This window comes from Phyllobates terribilis, unplaced genomic scaffold (genome assembly GCF_046119375.1).
Source record: "Phyllobates terribilis strain yellow unplaced genomic scaffold, ASM4611937v1 Scaffold_11__3_contigs__length_659146591, whole genome shotgun sequence".
Lineage (NCBI taxonomy): Eukaryota > Metazoa > Chordata > Amphibia > Anura > Dendrobatidae > Phyllobates > Phyllobates terribilis.
The window spans coordinates 187916053-187939381 of NW_027362771.1; the positions used below are offsets into that span (position 1 = coordinate 187916053).

At 41.8% G+C, this 23329-nt stretch overlaps 1 protein-coding gene across 1 annotated transcript in view; it reads right to left on the bottom strand.

Annotated features, from left to right (window-relative positions):
• The window catches only part of NAV3 (neuron navigator 3), an 837776-nt gene that overhangs the window by 639567 nt on the left and 174880 nt on the right, over positions 1–23329 (bottom strand). The window contains exon 2 of the mRNA XM_073651889.1: positions 2262–2662. Within this exon, the coding sequence (XP_073507990.1) occupies positions 2262–2333 (72 nt within the window). The 5' untranslated portion in view covers positions 2334–2662. The remainder of the gene's footprint in view (positions 1–2261; positions 2663–23329) is intronic.

Consider the following 23329-nt stretch of genomic DNA (forward strand, 5'->3'; position numbering starts at 1 on the left):
AGAAGGTCAAAATGAGCAACTGTAAGTACATAGCACTGCAATATATGATGACTGCAATATAGAAATAGGATAAAAAAAAAGTATAGGCATGCTTCTTTAACCCCTTAATAACATTTGACGTACTAATACGCGTCTGTGCCCTGGGACTTAAGAGCCAGACCCGTATTAGTACGTCATGGCGATCGCGCGCGCACACAGGCTGTGCGGGCGCGATCGCCGCCGGGTGTCAGCTGATTGTCACAGCTGACACCCGGTACTATGTGCAGGGAGCGGTCCTGCACCGCTCCCAGCACATTAACCCCCGCTATGCTGCGATCGAAGTCGATCGAAATCGATCGCGGCATTGCGGGGGCAAGGGGAGGTGATCGGCGATACTCACCTCCTCTTCCGGCTTCCAGCGCAGACTGCTGCGGCTTCCCGGGTGTTGCCATGACGACCCGATGTCGTCATGACAACATCCGGGTCACCAGAGAGCAGGAAGATTGCTTGGAACCCCTAGGTGCTTCACAAATTGATTCGTAAAAATGAAAAAGTGTTTTTTTTTTCACTTTTTCATTTTTACGAATCAATTTGTGAAGCACCTGGGGGTTCCAAGTGCTCACTATGCATCTAGAAAGGTGCCTTGGGGGGTCTAGTTTCCAAAATGGGGTCACTTGTGGGGGAGCTCCAAAGTTTGGGCACAGAGGGGCTCTCCAAACGCAATGTGGTGTCCGCTAACAATTTGAGCCGATTTTCCATTCAATTTGTTAGCGGATACCATGTTGCATTTAGAGAGTCCCTGTGTGCCCAAACATTGGAGCTCCCCCACAAGTGACCCCATTTTGGAAACTTGACCCCCCAAGGCACCTATCTAGATGCATAGTGAGCACTTGGAACCCCTAGGTGCTTCACAAATTGATTCGTAAAAATGAAAAAGTGTTTTTTTTTTCACTTTTTCATTTTTACGAATCAATTTGTGAAGCACCTGAGGGTTCCAAGTGCTCACTATGCATCTAGAAAGGTGCCTTGGGGGGTCTAGTTTCCAAAATGGGGTCACTTGTGGGGGAGCTCCAAAGTTTGGGCACACAGGGGCTCTCCAAACAGAACATGGTGTCCGCTAATTATTCAAGCAAATTTTACAATCAAAAAGTCAAATGGCGCTCCTTCCCTTCCGAGCCCTGCCGTGCGCCCAAACAGTGTTTCTTCCCCAAATATTGGGTATCTGCGTGCCCAGGGGAAATTGCACAACAAATTTTGGGGTCCATTTTTTCTTGTTACCCCTGTGAAAATAAAAAAATTTGGGTCTAAAGTAACATTTTTGTGAAAAAAGTTAAATGTTCATTTTTTTCTTCCACATTCAAAAAATTCCTGTGAAGCACCTGAAGGGTTAATAAAGTTCTTGAATGTGGTTTTGAGCACCTTGAGGGGTGCAGTTTTTAGAATGGTGTCACTTTTGGGTATTTTCTGTCATAAAGACCTCTCAAAGTGACTTCAAATGTGATGTGGTCCCTAAAAAAATGGTTTTATAAATTTTGTTGGAAAAATGAGAAATCGCTGGTCAACTTTTAACCCTTATAGCTCCCTAACAAAAAAAAATGTTGGTTCCAAAATTGTGCTGATGTAAAGTAGACATGTGGGAAATGTTATTTATTAACTCTTTTGTGTGACATATCGCTCTGATTTCAGGGCTTAAAAATTCAAATTTTGAAAATCGCAAAATTTTCAAAATTTTCGCCAAATTTCCATTTTTTTTCAAAAATAAACGCAAGTGATATCGAAGAAATTTTTCCACAATCATGAAGTACAATATGTCACGAAAAAACAATCTCAGAATCAGGGGGATCCGTTGAAGCGTTCCAGAGTAATTACCTCATAAAGTGACAGTGGTCAGAATTGTAAAAATTGGCCCGGTCATTAACGTGCAAACCACCCGCGGGGCTTAAGGGGTTAAGGACAACTTAGGACCACACAGTATTATTCACTTGGACAAAGCTTTTTTGTATCTCTTTACAATTGTAATGGAAAATTAAGTTTTATTAGTACCTGTATACGTACAGGATATAGCTATATATCCCAGAGGTTTTAGCTTTGAATTTTTGTTTTATTATTATTGTATTTAGATGTTTAGCTGGGTATCCACACCCTTTACTGTTGTTTGATTTACTCTTTAAACAGTCAATATATTGCTTGATAAAATGGATTTATGGATTGATTTTAAGGCAAGTTACCCAAATGCAAATAATAAAAAAACATAAAAATCAGTCCTTCAAATGTAATCTTACCTTCTTCTGATCTTCTAGCTTATGACTTATTGGATTCTTCCCATGCTTGCTCATTTCTGAAGACACATCCATCACATCTACTTTTGCCCTTTAGAACAGATATCAGCAAACTAATCCACAAGTTGGGAATTACAAATACACAGATGTGCCTTTTCTTCCATCACAATAATGCTCCAAACTTTACTGAGTCCTCAAATGATTAAAAAAAGCATTTATCAAACCCAGGCGATAACCTTTGCAAATCTGTAGATCTGTCTTAGAGCCTTCAGTATCAGCATATCGGTCTAAAACACTTCCACTGTATGAGAGCCTCATCCATCCAGAATTCCAATTCCAATTGCTATCTTCTGCATTCTTCACTCTGTCCCATCCTGAAGAAGATTTACATTTCATCTATTAACCTGTCGAGATAAGACACAAATATCAAAAATTGTTCAATATTCACAAGAGAAGAATAATCTATAGACTGTTGTTGAGTAATTTATGATATATAAGATATTCTATTGACATACTGATTTAGCCTTTGGAAGTATACATTGTGATCATTTCTAAGTACTTACCTCTGATGCAATGCACCCTGGTGCTTATTATGCTTACTTATATAGGGCCATAATATTCCACAGCGCTTTACAGATATCGTCATCGCTGTCCCCATTGGAGAGTCTTTGGAGTATGGGATGAAACGGGAGTTGTCCTTGGTGGGATTTCAACCAGGGACCCCAGTGCTCCAAAGCAACAGTGCTAACCACTAAGCTACTCTGCTGCCCCATATGTGACGGTATTTACATATGTCGCCAATAGGTTCCCATTGAACAAAAAGAACCTATAATCTATGTTTTTTTTTCTCGTAGTATATGTTCTAAAATAAATATTCACACACTGAATACATCATTCACTGAATACACCCATGTTGTAATATAAATCACTGGCTTACACATTTACAGTACGCTGCCTCCAATGTAGCAGTGCTGTAGTGTATGCCTGTATCGTTGGAACAATACATTTAGAAAAGTCCTACTGTTCTGGTATAAAATATAGTATGGAGCATTCTAGTATCCTTCTCCTTGTGTTGGTAGTTAACCAGTGATGAGTATGAAGAGGACAGGCTGTCAGCCAAACATGTGAACATGAAAACATTAATAGTTCATTTTCTGAAGGTACATTAGGTATAAAGGGTTTCTGTACTAATGTCTACATATATTCCAAGTATTAGCACTTGAACTGGAACATTTACATTAGTACAGAACCCATCTAAACTGAAAAAATTTAGTAATATCTTTTGATGTATGATGCTTCCGCCAGCGGTAAAATAGTATCCATACAAGGTGATCCCTAAGAATACAATCTTTTCAACATACAATGGTCTTAACTGGCCAACTGTATCTTAAAATACCAACAAAGAAAGATTTTTTATAGCATCTTACAACGCTTTCTGATTTAAGGCAAGCATTTCTTCAAAATATTGATTTCTAACCATTGGCCTGTGTAACCATAAAGGCCCCAATTATCAAAGTGATTAAGCTAGAATTTTGGAGAAAATAACTTTGAAAAGCTGCAAAATTTTTGCTACTCTATTTTGTGAGCAGTGCAAAAATTTTTACGCCAGTTTCACCCAGCTCCACCAAAGTTGGTGGAGCTGGGGTGCAACGGTTGTCTGACACCACAGCTCATCAAATTCGAGACGAGCTGTTGTGTTCCTTATGCCACAAATCTTATACCAGTTCCTGACTAGAGTAAGATTTTAGGCCTCTTAATGAATCAGCAGCGCCTGACTCTAACATACCTCCTTATCAAGACCAGCATTATTGACTCCGCTCTTGATGAATCGGGGCCAAAAGCTGGCCATATACCTTGGATGGCTGTTGACTGAACAAAGCTCCAGCTGACAGCCATCTCAGCCGAATCTCTCATGTACAGGAACAAATAGGCTAGATTCACATTACACCTTTTCATGACTACATTGGGGCCTCCATCTAAAACTCTAAAAAATGGAATTTAGACGTGGCCTCATTAGAGCCAATAAATTCATTGAGGCAAATAAATGTAACTTTGGACTCTATCTGTTAGCCTACTACTCTGCTAATGGTCATGATTTGTAAATAAATTATATTGCAAAAGTCTGTAAAATGGTAGTTTTCCAAAATATTAGAGGATAGGTAACGACAATTTGGCAAATTAAATGAGGGTTATGTTCTTCATTTAACAATCAAAATAGTATTCTCTGAAAAACAAAACTGTTCTCCCAGAGATAATGTTATAATTACTAACAACATTGGTTATATAATACAAATAATAAACAATATAATGGAACTGTAAAGTCTGTAAAATGGTAGTTTTCCAAAATATTAGAGGATAGGTAACGACAATTTGGCAAATTAAATGAGGGTTATGTTTTTCATTTAACAATCAAAATAATATTCTCTGAAAAACAAAACTGTTCTCCCAGAGATAATATTATAATTACTAACAACATTGTTTATATAATACAAATAATAAACAATATAATGGAACTGACGTTGTTTCTTAGCATTTTAAACATAGAATTTGATGCGTATAGTGGCCTGAATAACATAGATATATGTAGACAAACCTCGCTTTCCTACATAAATAGTCACAGAGATCCACACTATAGGGGCCAAATCTCAATAGTAGATATATTAAATAGTTAAAGAAATTAGGTGGGCTGTTTCAATGATTTGACTTAGTCAAACTTTTTTTCCCGTAGGCAGCTTTTTTAATTCAATTACCGGACAGAAAAGACTTCACAAGAATCAACTTAACTATAATTGACTAAAGATCTAGATTTGGGCTGCAGGGGAACTGAATGCATTAAATGACTTAGAAAACAACAACAACAGAATAATAAAACAAGAATTTATAGCAACTGTTAATTCAGAGCAATAGATTAACTAGCCCACTCCAGTGTTTCCATTAGTTGTATAAGTCAATAGCACCTCAGTTATAACCTTCACTAATTAAGGATCTAACTGATTGATATTAATTGTATATCATGTTCCAGATTACTTTGTATTGATGCATAATCTATATTTGTGATTTGACTTCAAATCTCCTTCAGTACCTTCCTCTACATTCAAACAAAACATTCTGATTTAAAGGCAATGCCCTGTCTAAGGCGGAGTTCACACATCCAGTAATCAAAACAGATACAGTAAATGAAAAATCTGGATAAGGCCATGGCTCCACTAACAGTATTCAGTCAGTATTTTTTCTCATGAGTGGGAGCCAAAACCAGGAGTGGGTGATAAATCCAGAATTGGTGACTTGTTTCCATTATACCTTTTCTCTGATTGTTCCTCACCTGGTTTTGGCTCCCACTCCTGAGAAAAAATACTGACCGAATACTGACCAAATACTGATAGTGGGGCTGTGGCCTTAGTTTCAAACTGATGAAAAACTGATCCATTCACATTGACTTCAAGTTAACAAAGAAAGAAACTGATTGTTGCTTCATCTGTTTGATAAATCATTAAAGACAATGTGAACGGATCAGTTTTGTTCGCACATTCAGTATTTGGTCAGTATCTGGTCAGTCTTTTACATTAGTATTTGTAAGCCAAAACCAGGAGTGGAACAATCAGAGGAAAAGTATAATAGAAACACGTCACCACTTCTGTATATTTCACCCACTCCTGGTTTTGACTTACAAATACTGACCAAATACTGAACATGTGAATGTGGCCTCAAAGAGCATCAGTTTTTCATCAGTTTGAAGCTCATGCAGCTGTTTTGTTAAGTGGATCCATTTCAAATGGATAATTAGAGATAGAATTTGGCCTAAGAAAAACATACCTGCCTTCTTTCAAAAACAGATTTCTACCTGCCTATACGTGGTGTTTTGTACTGCAGCTTATCTGTGGGCGGTCCTGCACACAAGTGGACAGATATGGTTGGAAACTGTTTGTGGAAGTCCAATGGCCAAAGAGTAATACATCATCTGCTATAATGTGTGATAAAAGAACGCCAACAGTTCTATTGTTTAATTAATAAAAGCGCATTACAAGTGTTTTGTCCTACTGTAGACCTATCATAGTATTTACAACCTATAGTAAACCTAAAGTATAACTTATAGTAGACATAGTATAGTACATAACCTATAGTAAACCTATACTAGAATTATAGTATAACATATAGCAGTGGTGCACAACCTTTTTGGGTCCGAGGACCAAAGTATTATGTTCCAATAGATTTATTTCATATTGAAATCATGCGCCATAAATATCAAATAGGCGTTGGTTCCTTTTATAGGGTTCTCATGAGTTTGCAGTCCAAAAAGGAAGAGGCCATCTACATTGTGGTATATGCCAGAAGCCGAAACAATCGAAGGAACATAACAGCCCCTTCTTCATCTCATCTGCTCCTTTCTGTGCTATAGGAGTCAGGGCTCACCCATTCTGCCAAAATATGGCTGCCAAAGAAATGACTAAACAGCACTGAATTCCTAGCTACCTGTCCCTACAGTGCTAGGCACCACTGGTCTTTTCCATAACATGGAAAATACATATGAACAGACACTACGCAGATGGTTGAGGGCCGCACAGTAGGATATCATAGGACGCATGTGGCCCTCAGAATGCAGGTTGTGCATGCCTGAACTATAGTAAACCTAGAGTATAACATATACTAGACTTATACTATATGCTACACTATAAAATATAACGTCCACCGGCAGGCAGTATTCAGTTGCCGATCTGCTCCGTCTACTTGTAGTGGTCAGGGCTTGGTACTGCACATCCTCCTCCTACTCAAATGAATAGTAGGTAGATGTGCAGTACCCTGGGGCGGCCACTACAAATAGATGGACCAGCTCGGCAAGTGAATAATTTATGCCGGCGGCCGTGACCAATAACAGCTGATCAGCGGGGGTGCTGGGTTTTGGATCCCGGCCAATCAGACCTTGAAGACCTATCCAAAGGATAGGTCATCAATGTGAAAGTAGTGGACAACCTCTTTAACTGCAAAATCCATACCTTCCAAAAATGATCAGCCAGTTGATAATGCATAATGTTTTCGGTAATGGTGCTGCTGTGTAGGTACTGTAAAGGTAATGCCTAGTGTGAGTAATCTACACTCCAGCACGAGTATAGCATAAGCATAGGATAACACATAGTTTAGAGTTTAAGAAATAGGGCAGATGAAACAGTGATAGGCATCGTAACTGTAATATGCTTAGTGCATACTGTTAGAAGATAGAAGTATTGAGGTTAGAATATAGGTGAAAGATTAAGTCTGCCCAGCAAAGAGACCGTTAAGTGTTTGGTCTAGCCCACAGTGGGAGGGATTAGGGCCATTAAAAAAGAGACTGCTACCTGTTTCTAGAGGAGAGTTTGTTTGCTAAGTGACAAGGTGAAGTTCAAGGTGCAGTGGGCTGATAGCAAAAGCGAGTACATTTGGTGTTAGGTAGTATGAGACCTTACAAGACTCCCTGAGGACATTCCTGCAACATCCGCAGCCTACAGCTCGAAACAGGTGCTATGGAGAGTACCTTAACCCCTTCCATTCAGAGGAAGATGGACATGGAACCGCATGTGGGAAAGGTAGTGAATCTCGATAATACTATGGGGCCGGATGGAAAATCCCTGGGGCTGAAGGAACCAGTAAGTCCAGACGGAACTGAAAGTAAAATGAAAAATGTACTGTATTACTGAAACAGGAACCGGAGGGTGCTGTGCCCAATACTGCTTGTTACAATCGAATGTACATGAACTGTGCAGTAAACTTTTGACTGTTGAAACGAACTGGGTGTCCCCTCATGTGTGTATGGCTGTTCCTGATGATGGAGACCAGAAGGCCTGCAAGTGAGAGTAACGCACCCTTCACGAGACAGCACATTGGGATGGGGACACAAATTTCCATGTAAAGGGCCAGAGCGTAACTGGATCGCAGCTCGACCACGGCTACCACCCTCTGGCACCTTACAGCTACAAAGCTGAAGTTTCCTTTTCAGTTTCTAGCATTTGGTAATGTATGACAGGAACTCCTTTAAGCCGAGGATTATACATGTGTAAATCCTCAGATATTTACGGTTTCACATTGCAATAATATTTTGAGTAATCCTTTGTCATTCATACTGTAGAAAACGTATAGGTTTATCAGGCAGGGGTCACACTTCATAGAGACACCGCCATTCAAATTGAAGCTGTTAGAAAATATCAGATGCAGATAGGATTGGGAAGACAGGTGCTTGGCAGCTCAGTATGAAATCTGAAAACGTTGAACAGAATAAACAGATCTGAACAGAAGGTGCAAATTACTGATGGAGATGTGTTCCCCGGTGACTCAGTTTGTCCTTGACTTCAGTCAAACAAGTTATCATGCATCATCTTAAAACTGTAAGAACACCTTAGGAAACAGTAAATATTTTGTGGGTTGTGTGCCACTTCTAAAAGACAAAAAAACTAGTTGTAGAGCCACATATTTAAGAGGGAAATGATCATTAAAATATAATCCAATTAATAGAGCTTCTTCCCTAGTGTTATCTCTAGGGATATCCCAGGTGCCATTGGTGCAAAATAGTATGTGGAGCTGTGACAAGTAAGGCTAGGGAGTCACGTGTAGCTCCATTAGATGGGCAAAACCGTTACAATGTATTGGTAGAAAGAGAAAACATTGAAGCTAATAAAAAGTAATTAAATTTCCTCATAACAAGGTTGTAACAAGACTAACATCAAATGTTGGACCAAAGTGAACATTATTACATGTGTTTTTAGCCTAAAGTCAAGTTTCATTAATCCATACCCGTCATGTGATGTACATGTACCTTGATAGTTATGGATACAGCTGTGTTATACAGCCGGAACCACACTCAAACTACTATGATTGGAGCTAAGTGATGTTTAACCACTTAGATGCATGTAAGCAGTTTTTCCCAGGAGGAGGTGTAGCGAATTAGATAACGTGTCCATTTCCTTGCTTCCCATGCTTTTAAGGCCAAGTCTGTGGCTGGAGATTGTTAATTTCTTTATATACTGCAATATTTAGCAAATGATCACAGGTTCACTTTCCCTGGGGAGACTAAAGAAAACAGTTTTTATGAATTTGAATATAAAGAAGCAAAAAAAAATTGTATATTTGATATAGTCACATCCGTAAAACTCTGATCTATCAAAATATAAAACTATTTAACCCAATAAACACTGTAAAGAAATCAAAATATTATAATTGCTGTTATTTTGGTCACTGTGTTTCACCCCAAAAATGCAATAAAAAAATCATCAAAATGTTATATGTTCCTCAAAGTGGTACTAATAAAAACTACAGCTCATCACTCCAAAAACAATCCTTCATATAGCTTAAAAAGGTTGTCCACTACTTTTACTTTGATAGCCTATCCTTAGGATAAGTCATCAATGTCTGATTGGTCGAGGTCCAACACCCGGAACCCCGACCGATCAGCTGATCACCCGAAGGAACTTGCTTGTGGAGGTTGCCGTCTACTTGTAGTGGCTGCCGCAGGGTACTACACATTTGCCTCCTATTGATTAGAATAGGAGTTGGATGTGTAGTACTAAGCCTTGGCCACTACAAGTAGACGGCCACCTCCACAAGCATGTACTTCCGGCTGATCAGCTGATCGGTGGGGGTTCCGGGTGTTGGACCTCGACCGATCAGACATTGATGACTTATCCTAAGGATAGGCCATCAAAGTAAAAGTAGTGGACAACCTCTTTAACCTTGGAGGAGGGAGTTATTGGTCTTGAAAAACTTTTTTTTAATATTTCAAATTATTTTTAATTAGGAAAATATAAGAAAAGCTAAGTATGGTAAGTTTGGTATCACAATAATTATATTGGCATGAAGGATCATGTTGCCAGTTCATTTTTACTGCACCTTTTTTGAATGATGTAAAAATGAAATCTAAACAAACAATAGCAATATTGCATTTTATCACCATTTAACCCCACTTTAATTATTTCCTATTTTTCAGTACATTATATGGTACAATAGATAGTGTCATTCAAAAGTACAACTTAATGCTAGTTAGGAATCATTGTAAAATAAATAAAAAATGTTTAAAAATGGAAAATAATACGTTAATACAGAAACCCACAAATTCCAGTTTTAATAACAAAAACTGATTTGTAAAAAAAACAAAAACAAAGAAATACATAATTTATCCTGCATGGCGAATGCCATAAAACATATGGAACACTATGTCAGTTTTTGTTCATATGTATCCCAAAATGTCAGCAATAAAAGTACAGCTCTATACTCATAAAAATGGAAAAGTTAGGGCTCTCACAATATGACACAAAAATAATATTTTCTTTTAAAAATGACTTTTTTGTGCAAAAATGGTAACACATGAAAAAGAGACAAGTTAACATGTGAATTATACTACACGGTGAATGCCATAAAAAAGAATGAAATTAAAAAACAATTTCAGATTTAATGTTTCTTTGTTTATGTCTCTTACAAAAAGAATGAATTAAAAAGTAATAAAAAAAGACATATGCAGTATAAACACAAAAATGGAACCAGTAAAAATACAGCTTGTCCCATAATAAAGAAGCCCCCACCTACTGGAGTCTACAAAAAAATTAAAAAAGTAATGGGTATCAAAATATGGTAACCACAAAAAGGTGATTTTTTAAAGTAATTTCTCTGCAAAAGTAGCAAAACAAAAAAAAAATTAGATAGAAATTTGGTATTGTTGTGATCATGTTGATAATAAAGATAATATGTTAATTGTACTTAACAGTAAATTGTGTTTAAAAAAATAAACAAAACAAGTTTAGAATGTTTTTTTTCTGTCTATTTTGCCTCCCAAGGAATGTAATAAAAAGTGATCAAAACATTGTATGTACCACAAAATGGTGCCAATGATACAGCTTTGGTAATGGAAAATTGTAAAATTTAAGGCTCTCAGAATATGACGACACAAAAACGTGATTATAATTTCACAATGTGTATTTATAATGCAAAATAATAAGGCATAAATAAGACTAGATAAAGTTGGTATCATTATATTCATACTGACCCAGTAAAAAGCAGTGGCAGAATTGCTTTCTTGTTTACATTTTTATATTGTTAATAAGTTATATGTATCCCAAAATGATTCCTCTGATAAAAAACAACTACTCCCGAAAAAGAAAAAACTTTGTATGACCACATCACAAAAAAAAAAAAAAGTTATGGCTCCTAGAACATGACAGTAAGGGCTCGCTCACACTGCAGTATAATACAGAGGAGTGTGATGCAAGAAAATTTTGTATTGCACTCTGACCAGTGTTATTCAATGAGGCAGAGCAGAACTGCAAATTTTTTCACATGCTGATTCGGCATGAGGATACAAAATCGCACCATGCTACAATTGGCAGTGTATCTCCCACTGTGCGCACCCATTCAAATCAATAGGTGCGTGCAAAATATCAAGCTGTATTCGGATGTCATCCAAGTGCAGTCCGATATACACTGAGAAAGGCAATGGAGGAGATGGAGAGATTAATCTCTCCTTCTCCTCTGCTGTGGTCTGATTCTCGCATGTGAGAGGATTGGATGACAGCACTCATGGCCGGTGTTCATAGGAGATGATGATTTCTGCTACACATAGCAGGGCTGAAGCCTTGCTATGTGTAGCACAGGCGATCGGATGATCACAGCTTCAAGTCTCCTTAAAGGGGTTTGCCCACGAACAAAAGTTAATTTTAAAAATTGTCTGTGTCTGACCGTGTACGGAACATACCACATCTCCTGGGCAGGGGAGGAAGCAAAAGACAATACAGACATTACAGCAGGGGATCGCAGAGGATTCATTTTGTGAGGTAAAATATTGGTTAAAAACAGGCAGTGAAATGTTTTACCTCACAAAATAAATCCTCTGCGATCCCCTGCTGTAATGTCTGTATAGTCTTTTGTTTCCTCCCCAAATACTGAACATGTGAACATGGCTTAAGTTGGTAGACAGGAAAGGGAGGGGTGTAGAGTGCTGGAGCATTGTGGAGAGCTTTGTCGCCCAGGGTAAAGGCGTCTGCATGGTATTGGACCGAATGAGGAGCCTGGTTCCTCCATTTGGGATTGATTTTAATTGGCTGGGGGTCTCCAGTTCCTACAATTGCTGTATCCCCTTTATTTTTTGGTAGAGAAATACAAATAGAGATACTGAATAAGAGATTAACATTTCCTGCATGAAGAGTGGATTGAATAAACCTTTTGGGTAACTACCCGATAGAAAGGAACCTGGAAAGTCAAATGCTGATGAACAATTATTTTCATTTTTATTAAAACAGATCCGAAGTGTTTAAAATATATTAATATCTAATTCTCTTCATTCTGAAAATATTTAATAGAGATTTCGAGATAATTAAAATTAATTATTAAGAATGTGCCATTGAGTCAAACGCAGACAGTCAACTGTTAATTTATGGCAATTTATGCTCACCTCATCACACACATGAAAAATGCATAAGATAACAGTTCATTTCATTGTTGCCAGCATTTATATTAAAATGCCATTTCACTTGGGGACTTATTTACAGACTGCAACAATGCCTTCTTTTTTTTATTGTTCACAGCTTATGTTACATGATGCTGGTAGTTTTTTTCGTTTTTTTTATGCTGAAAGCTGCAAAATATAAAATGGCTTCACCGACGAGTAGATCACATTCTGGTGCTAAAAAATTAATGGTTCTAGAGGAAGAAGTATAATAAACGGCTACCTCTCGTGAGACTTATATGCTTTACACAAATCAAGAGTGGCGACAGCTCATACTTCCTAGAAACCAATATTGGTAAATGACAGAGATCACGTAGAAGCATTAAATCCATCCGAGCCCATGTCTGCATAAGTAAGCAGTACACTCATCCCATTGCAGAGAAGCAGGTTTTTTTGTCTATGCCAAGCCATATTAATCAGAGATAGTATAAGCCTTAGCGGATGTGCATGAGAATAATATTAATATCGGTTTCCATGCTGCCAAGCATAGCTTACACTGAAAACCCAGAAAAATACTGCAACAAATGAAGAAAAATAAATCAACATCCTCATTTGTAGACTACAGCTCCCGGTAAGGCCTGGTTGTTAACAATATGTACATACATTAATGCAGTTCTCTCTGATCCTTCCTTGCCAAGAGAGGCTAAAAAAAGCTAAACCTCTGCTCTCGAGGGCTCGGAATTCACACTGAGAGCGCCGCAGTGAGAAGCAGCAGCACCACATGCTTTTCCAAATAAATTATTAACGGGTCAATTCATTAACATGTTTTTGTGCCCCTTGTTAGGATCATAAATTATCATTCTACATGCGAATACATGGTCTCAGTCAGGGCTTGGGCTTGTAACAGGTAGAATGGGGGAAAAAACTATTTAAGACGAAAAAAAAAATAAAAAGACGATGAAAAGGAAAAAGATGGACTATAAAATGTGACAATACGTCAAAACTAGATACAAAACACATTAGATGTTTTGTATCTAGTTTTGACAGATACAAAATATTGTGACAGATACAATATACATTTAACTATTAGGTATATTGTAGATTAATTATTTTGTACTGTATCTCTCATATATTTGGTTCTGAGTACTGGAGTACTGTATGGCCTATACAGGGGCATGTAAAATTTTGGGAACCCCAAGTCAAAATTACTGTTATTGTAAACAGTTAAACAAGTTGAAGATGAAATTATCTCTAAAAGGGCTAAATATACCTTTGACCAAGATTTTAGACCTTAATTAGCCAGTTAGGTTTATGGCTTATACACTATCATTGTTAGGAAAGGCCGGGTGATGCAAATTTCCCAGCTTTATAAAAACGCAGTCTCCTCTAACCTTGTTCCAAAAAACAGCAGCCATGTGTTCTTCTAAGCAGCTGCCTAGCACTCTGAAAATGAAAATGATGGAGGCCCACAAAGCAGGAGAAGGCTATAAGAATATAGCTAAGCGTTTTCAAGTTGCCATTTCCTCAGTTCGAAATGTAATTAAGAAATGGCAGTTAACAGGCACAGTGGAGGTCAAGATAAGGGCTGGATGATCAAGCAAAGTTTCAGTGAGAGCTGCTCTTGGATTGCTAGAGAGGCAAATCAGAACCCCCGCTTGACTGCAAAAGATCTTCAGAAAGATTTAGCAGACTCTGGAGTTTTGGTACATTGTTCTACTGTTAAGAGACACCTGCATAAATATGGCCTTTATGGAAGAGTCATCAGAAGAAAATCTCTCCTGTGTCCTCCCCATAAAATTCAGCATCAGAAGTATGCAAAAGAACATCTAAACAAGCCTGATGCATTTTGTAAACAAGTCCTGTGGACCGATGAGGTTAAAATAGAACTCCTTGGCCACAATGATCAAAGATATGTGTGGAGAAAAAAGGGCACAGAATTTCAGGAAAAGAACATCTCGCCAACCATTAAGCATGGGGGTCTATCAATCATGCTTTGAGATTGTGTTGCAGCCAATGGCACGGGGAACATTTCAAGGGTAGAGGGAAGAATGGACTCAATGAAATTTCAACAAATTCTTGATGCAAACATAACACCATCTGTAAAAAAAGCTGAAGTTGAAAAGAGGATGGCTTCTACAAATGGATAATGATCCTAAACACACATCAAAATCCCCAATAGACTACCTCAAAAGGCGCAAGCTGAAGGTTTTACAATGGCCCTCACAGTCCCCTGATCTGAACATCATTGAAAATCTGTGCCTAGATCTCAAAATAGCAATGCATGAAAGATGACCCAGGAATCTCACAGAACTGGAAGAATTTTCCAAGGAACAATGGATGAAAATCCCTCAAACACGAATTGAAAGACTCTTGGCTGGCTACAAAAAGCATTTACAAGCTGTGATACTTGAAAAAGGGAGTGCTAGTGTAGCGCCCCGAGGGTTCGGTCACTACAGAGGTATTGCATCTCACCCAGAGGTGTGATATCTCACTTCCAGGTAAGGATGGAGTGTGGCTCAGGACCCTAACACCCACATGCACTACACCACATTTCCGGGGGGCAGGGCAACAATGCTCCCAAGAGTGAGCACAACCGCCCCTGTCCCTGGCTGGAGTGGGGGGAGGGAACACCTAGAAAGGGGGAACCTGGTAATGTGTGGGTGGGGAGAGTAGATCCAGGGTGCACTGGAAGGGGAGTATATAAGGTGGGCACCATCTTGGAGTCAAGGAGAGAAGAGAGAGAAGAAGACTGGGAGCAGGGGCTCTGTACGGGCTCTGCTCCGCAGGGAGGCCAAGTCTCAAGGCCTGAGCCTAGAGAAGAGAAGAGCTGCTGAGTTCAGTCAGAGAGGAGAGGAACGGAGGAGGCTCCAGGAGTGGAGTGAAGGGACCCCAGGGGTGCGGACCGGCCAGTCGCCACCGTATGCCCGCCGCTACCAGAGTAGGGGAGTCAGCCCAAGAAAGGGAACCGGATCCCTCATCTAGTGGAGGAGAGCAACTACCCTCAGCTAGTAACCGAAGGCCGTGGCATTGCACGTGTTACGGCCCCTCACTACACCCATTAGGAAGGCACCATATAGGGCCCAGGGAAACGGAACATACGTTTGCCCGCCAAGGCCCGAGGCAGCTGGACAGAAACGTGGTCAATTGTGGGGTACGACGGGCCAGAGAAAGGACACACGAAGGGGGTCCTGAAAAGCATTCCAAAGGTGCCTGGGAGTTGGTCGAGCCCCTCACTGGGTGAGCACAGTACGACGTGGGCAGCCATTACCTGCAGAAGTGGCTTGGAGTGTGAAACTGTGAGTAAAGACCCTGTACTGCATCACTGGACTCTGAGTCATTACTGTTGCTCCCGCGCACCATCACCCCCACCATCTGCACTCACTGCCCTGAGGCTATACTCCTCCCGTGGGGAGTTATACTACCCTCTACTGCGCACACATCAGCCTCAGCGGTCTGCCCCGCAGCGGCGGTTCTCAGTGACCGCAATCCACGGGTGGCGTAGTCAGACATTTAAACATTAAAAACCAAATAAACAGATCCGCCACTGGTTTGACCACCCTGAGCCACGGGACCGGTTCGCCACCACGGAGACTACAACCCCTAGCATTACACAGAGACCCGGCTCCGGGTATTCCCCCACACACGGCCCAGGGGGCGCGTCACTAGTAGGTACTAACCATGCAGGGTGCCCAAACTTTTCCATCAGCCCGTTTTCCTTTTTGTAATTTTTAAAATGTAAAATATTACAAAAATTTTTTTTGCCTTAAATACAAAGGAGATGTGTCATCTATATCTTTAGGCCTTTTAGAGATCATTTAATCTTAAACTTGCTTAACTATTCACAATAACAATAATTTTGACCTGGGGTGCCAAAACTTTTACATGCCACGGTATATAGTGAGAAATAGAGTATAAAATAATAATTTCATCCACTGTGTGCCTGTTACACACCTGTCCACTGTTCATCCGTGTTTTGTATCAGATTTTCATCAGTGTTTTAGTTTTTACCATCAGTGTTTCATCAGTGATTTTTCACTGGTGAAAAACAAAATAAGAGCAAAGCTTCTCCTGTATATTATGATGTTAATCAAGGACAGCACATATCATGGACCCATAGACTATGGGTAATTTTGATCAAAGACTCAGATCAAAACAGACATGCCTCCATTAACTTTTGTGGACTACTCGTGTTGCAAAAAACAAAAACACAGACATGTGAACAGCCCCATAGACTATAACAGATACATGTTCTATCCGTGAAAAATATGGATAGAACATGTATGTGACTCACGGATGTCTGAATGAGGCTTTAATGGCAGTGCTTTCAAATAGATTATCATCATTTCTGATTGCATACAGTATGCAGCAGCAACATCCTAGCAGCGCAAGTAGAGTGTCACTATTCTCAGGCCTAGGACGCACAATCTAAGTTCTCTATCTCACACACACAAACACACTGTACTTTCCAACATGCTGTTTTATAGTCAAGGTTAGTGTTGAGCGATACCTTCTGATATCAGGAAATATCGTATCGGATTGGATCGGACCGATACCCAAAAAGTATCGGATATCGCCGATTCCGATACCGGAAACCAATGCAAGTCAATGGGACACAAATATCGGAATGAAAATAAACCCTTTCTTTCCTTGTAGGTTAATTCTACATGAAGTAAAACAACTAAGAATAATGTAGAATGTATTACGCGAAAAGCCGGCAATTCATCAGCGGCATACACCGGTACCCGACAATTTAGAACAGAAAGAATAAAGAATCACACATAGATTAGATAGATAGAAACATGTCAGTCACATATATATGAAGTACAGTGACAGTGTTGCTTACTGTACTTGTCATTTAGTGTAAAGGATTTATTAAAAAAAATAATAGTGTTTTCATGCACCGTCTCTTTAAAAAAGCCGGCCGGCAATTCAACAGCGGTACCCGACAATTTAGAACAGAAGGAATAGAGCTTCACACATAGATTAGATAGATAGAAACATGTCAGTCACATATATAATAAGCACAGTGACAGTGTTGCTTACTGTACTTGTCATTTAGTGTAAAGGATTTATTAAAAAAAATAATAGTGCTTTCATGCACCGTCTCTTTAAAAAAGCCGGCGGGCAATTCAGCAGCGGTACCCGACAATTTAGAATAGAAGGAATAGAGAATCACACATAGATTAGATAGATAGAAACATGTCAGTCACATATATATGAAGTACAGTGACAGTGTTGATTACTGTACTTGTCATTTAGTGTTAAAATAAAGGATTTATTTTAAAAAAAATTGGCGTGGGGTTCCTCGTAATTTTAGGCTCTAGCGGAGGTTAAGCAGACAGCTGGGGCAGATGTTTGAAGCCTGGGAAGGTGGTAATACCCACTGAGCTTCCCAGGCTACTAATATCAGCCCCCAGCTGAATACCTAGCCTTTACTACCTATCAAAATGGGGGACCCCCCCAAAAAATGACGTGGGGTCCCCCCTAATTTAACAGCTAGCAAAGGCTAGGCAGACAGCTGGGGGCTGATATTAATAGCCTAGGAAGGGTGCCATGAATATTGGCCCCCTCCCAGGCTAGAAACACCAGCCGTCAGCCACCCCAGAAATGGCGCATCCATAGGATGCGCCAATTCTGGCACTTAGCCTCGCTCTTCCCACTGCCCTGTAGCGGTGGCAGTGGGGTAATAGAGCTGGGGTTGATGTCAGCTTATAATGCCAGCTGACATCAAGCCCAGGTTAGTAATGGAGAGGCGTGCATGAGGTGAGCCGAGTTCATTGGACATGACCTCGGCTCATCTTTATGCCGTCACAGCGAGACACTGAGGAGCGCAAGCAAGCCTGCGCTTCTCAGTGTCTGCGGGATGACAGACTGGATGGCAGCATTCTGCTGCGGTCCAGCCTGTCATCTCGATGTAGCAGAGCTGAAGCTGTCGTGGGAACCATGGAAAGGTAAGGATGAGGTTGCTTTATTATTTTTCTTTTATTGCAGGAGATCGTTGGCTTCAGCTGGAATGGGCGTGATGGTAAGTATGGTTTAATTTAGAACAATAAAGAATTGTGTGTTTATTTCAATTAAAGGACTTTTTTCTGGGTGTTGTGCTTTTTTAAAATACTTTACTAGAAATTCATGGTGGTCATGTCTAATATTGGCGTGACCCCATGAATTTCGGGCTTAGGGCCAGCTGATAATGCCAAGCTGGACCTAACCCCTTTATTACCCAGTGAGCCACCGCACCAGGGCCCTGGATGAGTTGGGTACAGCGCCAGAAGATGGCGCTTCTATGAACGCGCCATTTTCCGGGGTGGCTGCGGACTGCAATTTGCAGCGGGGGTGGCCCAGAAAGCTTGGGCCTCCCTGCGCTGCGGATTCCAGCCCCCAGCTGCCTAGTTGTACCTGGCTGGACACAAAAACAGGGCGAAGCCCCATGTCAATTTTTTTTTAATTATTTCATGAAATAATTAAAAAAAAAAGGGCTTCCCTATATTGTTGTGTCCGGCCAGGTACAAATAGGCAGCTAGTGGTTGGGGGCAGCCCGTTCCTGCCTGCTGTACCTGGCAGGACACAAATATAGTGCGAAGCCCCACGTCAATTTTTTTTTAATTATTTCATGAAATAATTTAAAAAAAAAGGGCTTCCCTATATTGTTGTGTCCGGCCAGGTACAATTAGGCAGCTGGGAGTTGGGGGCAGCCCGTTCCTGGATGCTGTACCTGGCTGGCATACAAAAATATGGCAAAGCCCACGTCAAAATTTTTGGGAAAAATTAATTAAAAAATAAATAATAATTTAGGGACTGCATCTTTATTAACCCCTCAAGTGTCATTTAGTGTTAAAATAAAGGATTTATTAAAAATAAAATTGGCGTGGGATCCCCCATAATTTTAGTCTCTAGCGGAGGTTAAGCAGACAGCTGGGGCAGATGTTTGAAGCCTGGGAAGGGGGTAATACCCACGGAGCTTCCCAGGCTACTAATATCAGCCCCCAGCTGAATACCTAGCCTTTACTAGCTATTAAAATGGGAGACCCCCCCCCAAAAAAATGACGTGGGTTCCCCCCTATTTTAATAGCTAGCAAAGGCTAGGCAGACAGCTGGGGGCTGATATTAATAGCCCAGGAAGGGTACCATGAATATTGGCCCCCTCCCAGGCTAGAAACACCAGCCGTCAGCCGCCCCAGAAATGGCGCATCCATAGGATGCACCAATTCTGGCACTTAGCCTCGCTCTTCCACGCTGCCCTGGTGCGGTGGCAGGGGGTAATAGTGGTGGGGTTCATGTCAGCGCCAGCTGCCATGAAGCCCAGGTTAGTAATGATGGGCGTCTATAAGACACCCCCATTACTAACCTACAAAGTGTTAAAAAGAAAAAACACACACTACACCCAGAAAAAAATAATTTATTTGAAATCTGGAGATGGTGACAGCTGTGCATGGCTGCTGTAAGCTCACGCTGCCGGGAACACGTCCGCTCCCGGCAGCATGAGCCCCTGACTGAGGTCACCGGAGTGCATTCAGGCAGCGCAGCTCCGGAGACCTCCTTTACGGCAGCGCTGCCTGAACTCCGGCGAACCCGCTTATGCACTGACGGGGCTGCTTTACGGCTCCGTCATTCTAGCGGCGGCAGCGGTTCAGAGCGGTCACATTCTATGTGGCTGCTCTAAACTGGAGATCTTCGTGGGACACTCGTGGACTACTACGGAGGGGTAAGGATAAGGTTGTGGTTTATTATTTTACATTTTATTACAGGAGATCGATGGCTTCGGGGAATTAGGTGTCTAGGTGAGTATAGGTGTAGTTTTTTATTTTTTACTTTATTTTAGGTGGCGATCGGCGGGGACAGGTAATGTATAAACTAATTTATTTTAGGTAACCACTGGCCACCAATGACATGTATTTAAAATTTATTGGGGACCAAAAACAAAAAAAAAATATGGGGGCCTAAAAAAAACACGTATGGGGGCAAAAATATAAACCTATGGGGGCCAAAATAACATATGGGGCAGTTTAAATAGCAGGATCAGGCTGATGGGAACCACTGCTCCTATCAAGCTGATCCTGCTGGCACGAGTGGACGGGGGACAGACATAGGCCGATGGGAGTTGTAGTGTCACATCGGCCTATGTTTGCCTGCACGCAAACACCCGCAGACATCGCACAGACACCGCGCACACCCACACACACCCGCAGACATCGCACAGACACCGCGCACACCCACACAGACACCCACACACACCAACCATGAAGGGCAGATGGTCTGGGAGGTGTGGCTGACCTGTGCGGCCGTGGGAAAGTTCATGTCAGTTCATGCAATGCAGTCAAGCATGAACTCACATGAACCCTCTGAGGGCACCGCGGCGACTTCAAATGAACAGCTGATCAGCATCACCTGATACCTCAGCTGTTCATTTGAAATAACCGGCGGGAAAGTGCAGCACAGAACGGGAAAGCCGGCGGTGAAGTCTCTTCACTGCCGGCTTCCCTGCCCGGGTCCTTCGCTCCCCGCTCCTTGGTGCTGAACTCCCCGCCCGGTCCTAACTTACGATCGGGATGGGAGGTGGCGAGGGGAGCGGAGGATCGGGGTGGGAGGCTGCGGGGAAGCAGTATGGGGCTGTGTGATTGTTTAAAAGCCGGCGGCTTTTTACCGCCCGCCGACTTTTAAACAATCAGGAGAATTCTCTCACGCTGCGATGGCATTCTGATGACAGGCTGGATCGCAGCTGAGCGCTGCCATCCAGCTTGTCATCCTTCAGAGACACTGCAGAGCGCAGGCATTATGGGAACTTCCGATTCCGGTATTCGATATTGTAAAAGTATAGGAATTAAGTATCGGAATTCCGATACCGCGAATATCGGCCGATATCCGATATTTCAGTATCGGAATGCTCAACACTAGTCAAGGTACAACATATGAAGCCTATATTTAAGAAGCTAATAATAATTAGACTTTTATTAGTTATTAATTCTTACATATACAGTACTGTGCATCATTATTTACATACTTACCTAAAACTATGCAAAGTAAGAATGCGTACCATAGTGGAAGTGTTAAAGGGAACCTGTCATATTAAAAAAAAAAACACTTTAAACCTGTAAATATGGGGTTAATCTGCAGGTTAATAGTGTTCTAAAGCCATGAAGCTGCTGCACTGAAAGCCCAGCTACCGGGAGGATATGATCTTTATTTCTCCCGGTAGCATCTATCTTTCAGTCATAGACACGAGGCAGGAGCGGCTTCAGTCACCATTCAGTGCATAGTGAGCGGTGGCTGTAAGCACACCCTGACACTGACTGACAGCCGGCTCAGTAGTGCATCAATGCCATGATAATTTAAGTTCATATCCTCCCGCTAGCTAAGCTTTCAGTGCCTCAGACATGCAGCTTTAGAACTCTGGCTTATGAGGCCACACTTTGCCTTCCAAACTGCATCTAAGCATCAGCTCTTACACTTGCACACAGTTTTTGAAGAAATTCTGCAGGGAGGTTCTTCCAGACGTCTTGGGGAACTAATCACAGATCTTCTGTGGCTGTAGACTTGCACACATTTTTCTGTCTCTTCTTGTAATCTCAGATCAGGGATCTTTAGGAGCCATATCATTGTGACACCCCAGGGGTCTGGTTGCCACAGTAATAGAGATATTATGTCTGAGAGCAAGTGGGAGGTTTCTCTGGTCAGGAGCCCTAAACATGCAACACGGCCCACCCAGACCTGGGAGGGGAGGAATCTGCCCTTATAAACTGGGTCTGGGGCGGGATTAGTGAGTGAAGCTGCAGACAGAGACAGAGCCTGCAGAACAAGCAGAGCAGTCAGAGCCTGGAAAGGGAAAGTGAGAACAGGAGCTCTGTAGGAGCAGCGGCTGAAGGCCAGGGGCTGTGAGCAGAGATATAGCTCGCCCTGGCTGAAGTTACTAAAACCGGACACAGGAGTCCGAGGCTGTGGGGACTGATATATACCCAGCAGCAGAAACCAGCCGGCAGGGGATTCCAGGTCCTCTGGCCATAGAAGCCCGGAGGCTCAGTCACAAAGAAGGGACCAGCGCCGTCATCCAGGAGCGGAGGCTAACAGAAGGCCCCAAGTCACCAGCCATACGGGTGAGCACCACACGGTATACTCAGGGACGTGGGCTACTTGTAACCGCTGACAGCAAGGTAGCCAGGAAGAGTGCAGATAAACGGGGAGGCCTACAACTCCACCTGGCCAGAGGAACTCCTGCTTGCTCGCAGACTGACCAGGCCCCTTATACTAGCCAGTACTCCCGGGAGGGTCTGCCTTGTACCATCAGTAAAGACCCTGAACTGCACCTCACGTCTCTGTGATTCCTTGCCGCACCAGCACCATCAGCACTGGGACCCTCACACCATCACTCCCATCATCTCTCACATTAGCTGCCCTGAGGCAATACTTCTCCCGTGGGGAGTTATCCCATACTCGGCTGCGCAAACAACATCAGCCTCAGCGGTCGGCAGCGCAGCGGCGGTCCCCACTGACCGCAATCCACGGGTGGCGTAGTCGGACATTTGCTATACATTAAGACTGCCACTGGTTTGACCACCCTGGGCACGGACCGGGTCACCGCCACACGGAGACTACAACCCCCAGCATCCCAGCGATCCGGCTCCGGGTATCCCCTTCACAGCACAGGCCCAGTGGGCGCGTCAACTTTGGCGTAGTCGGCAGG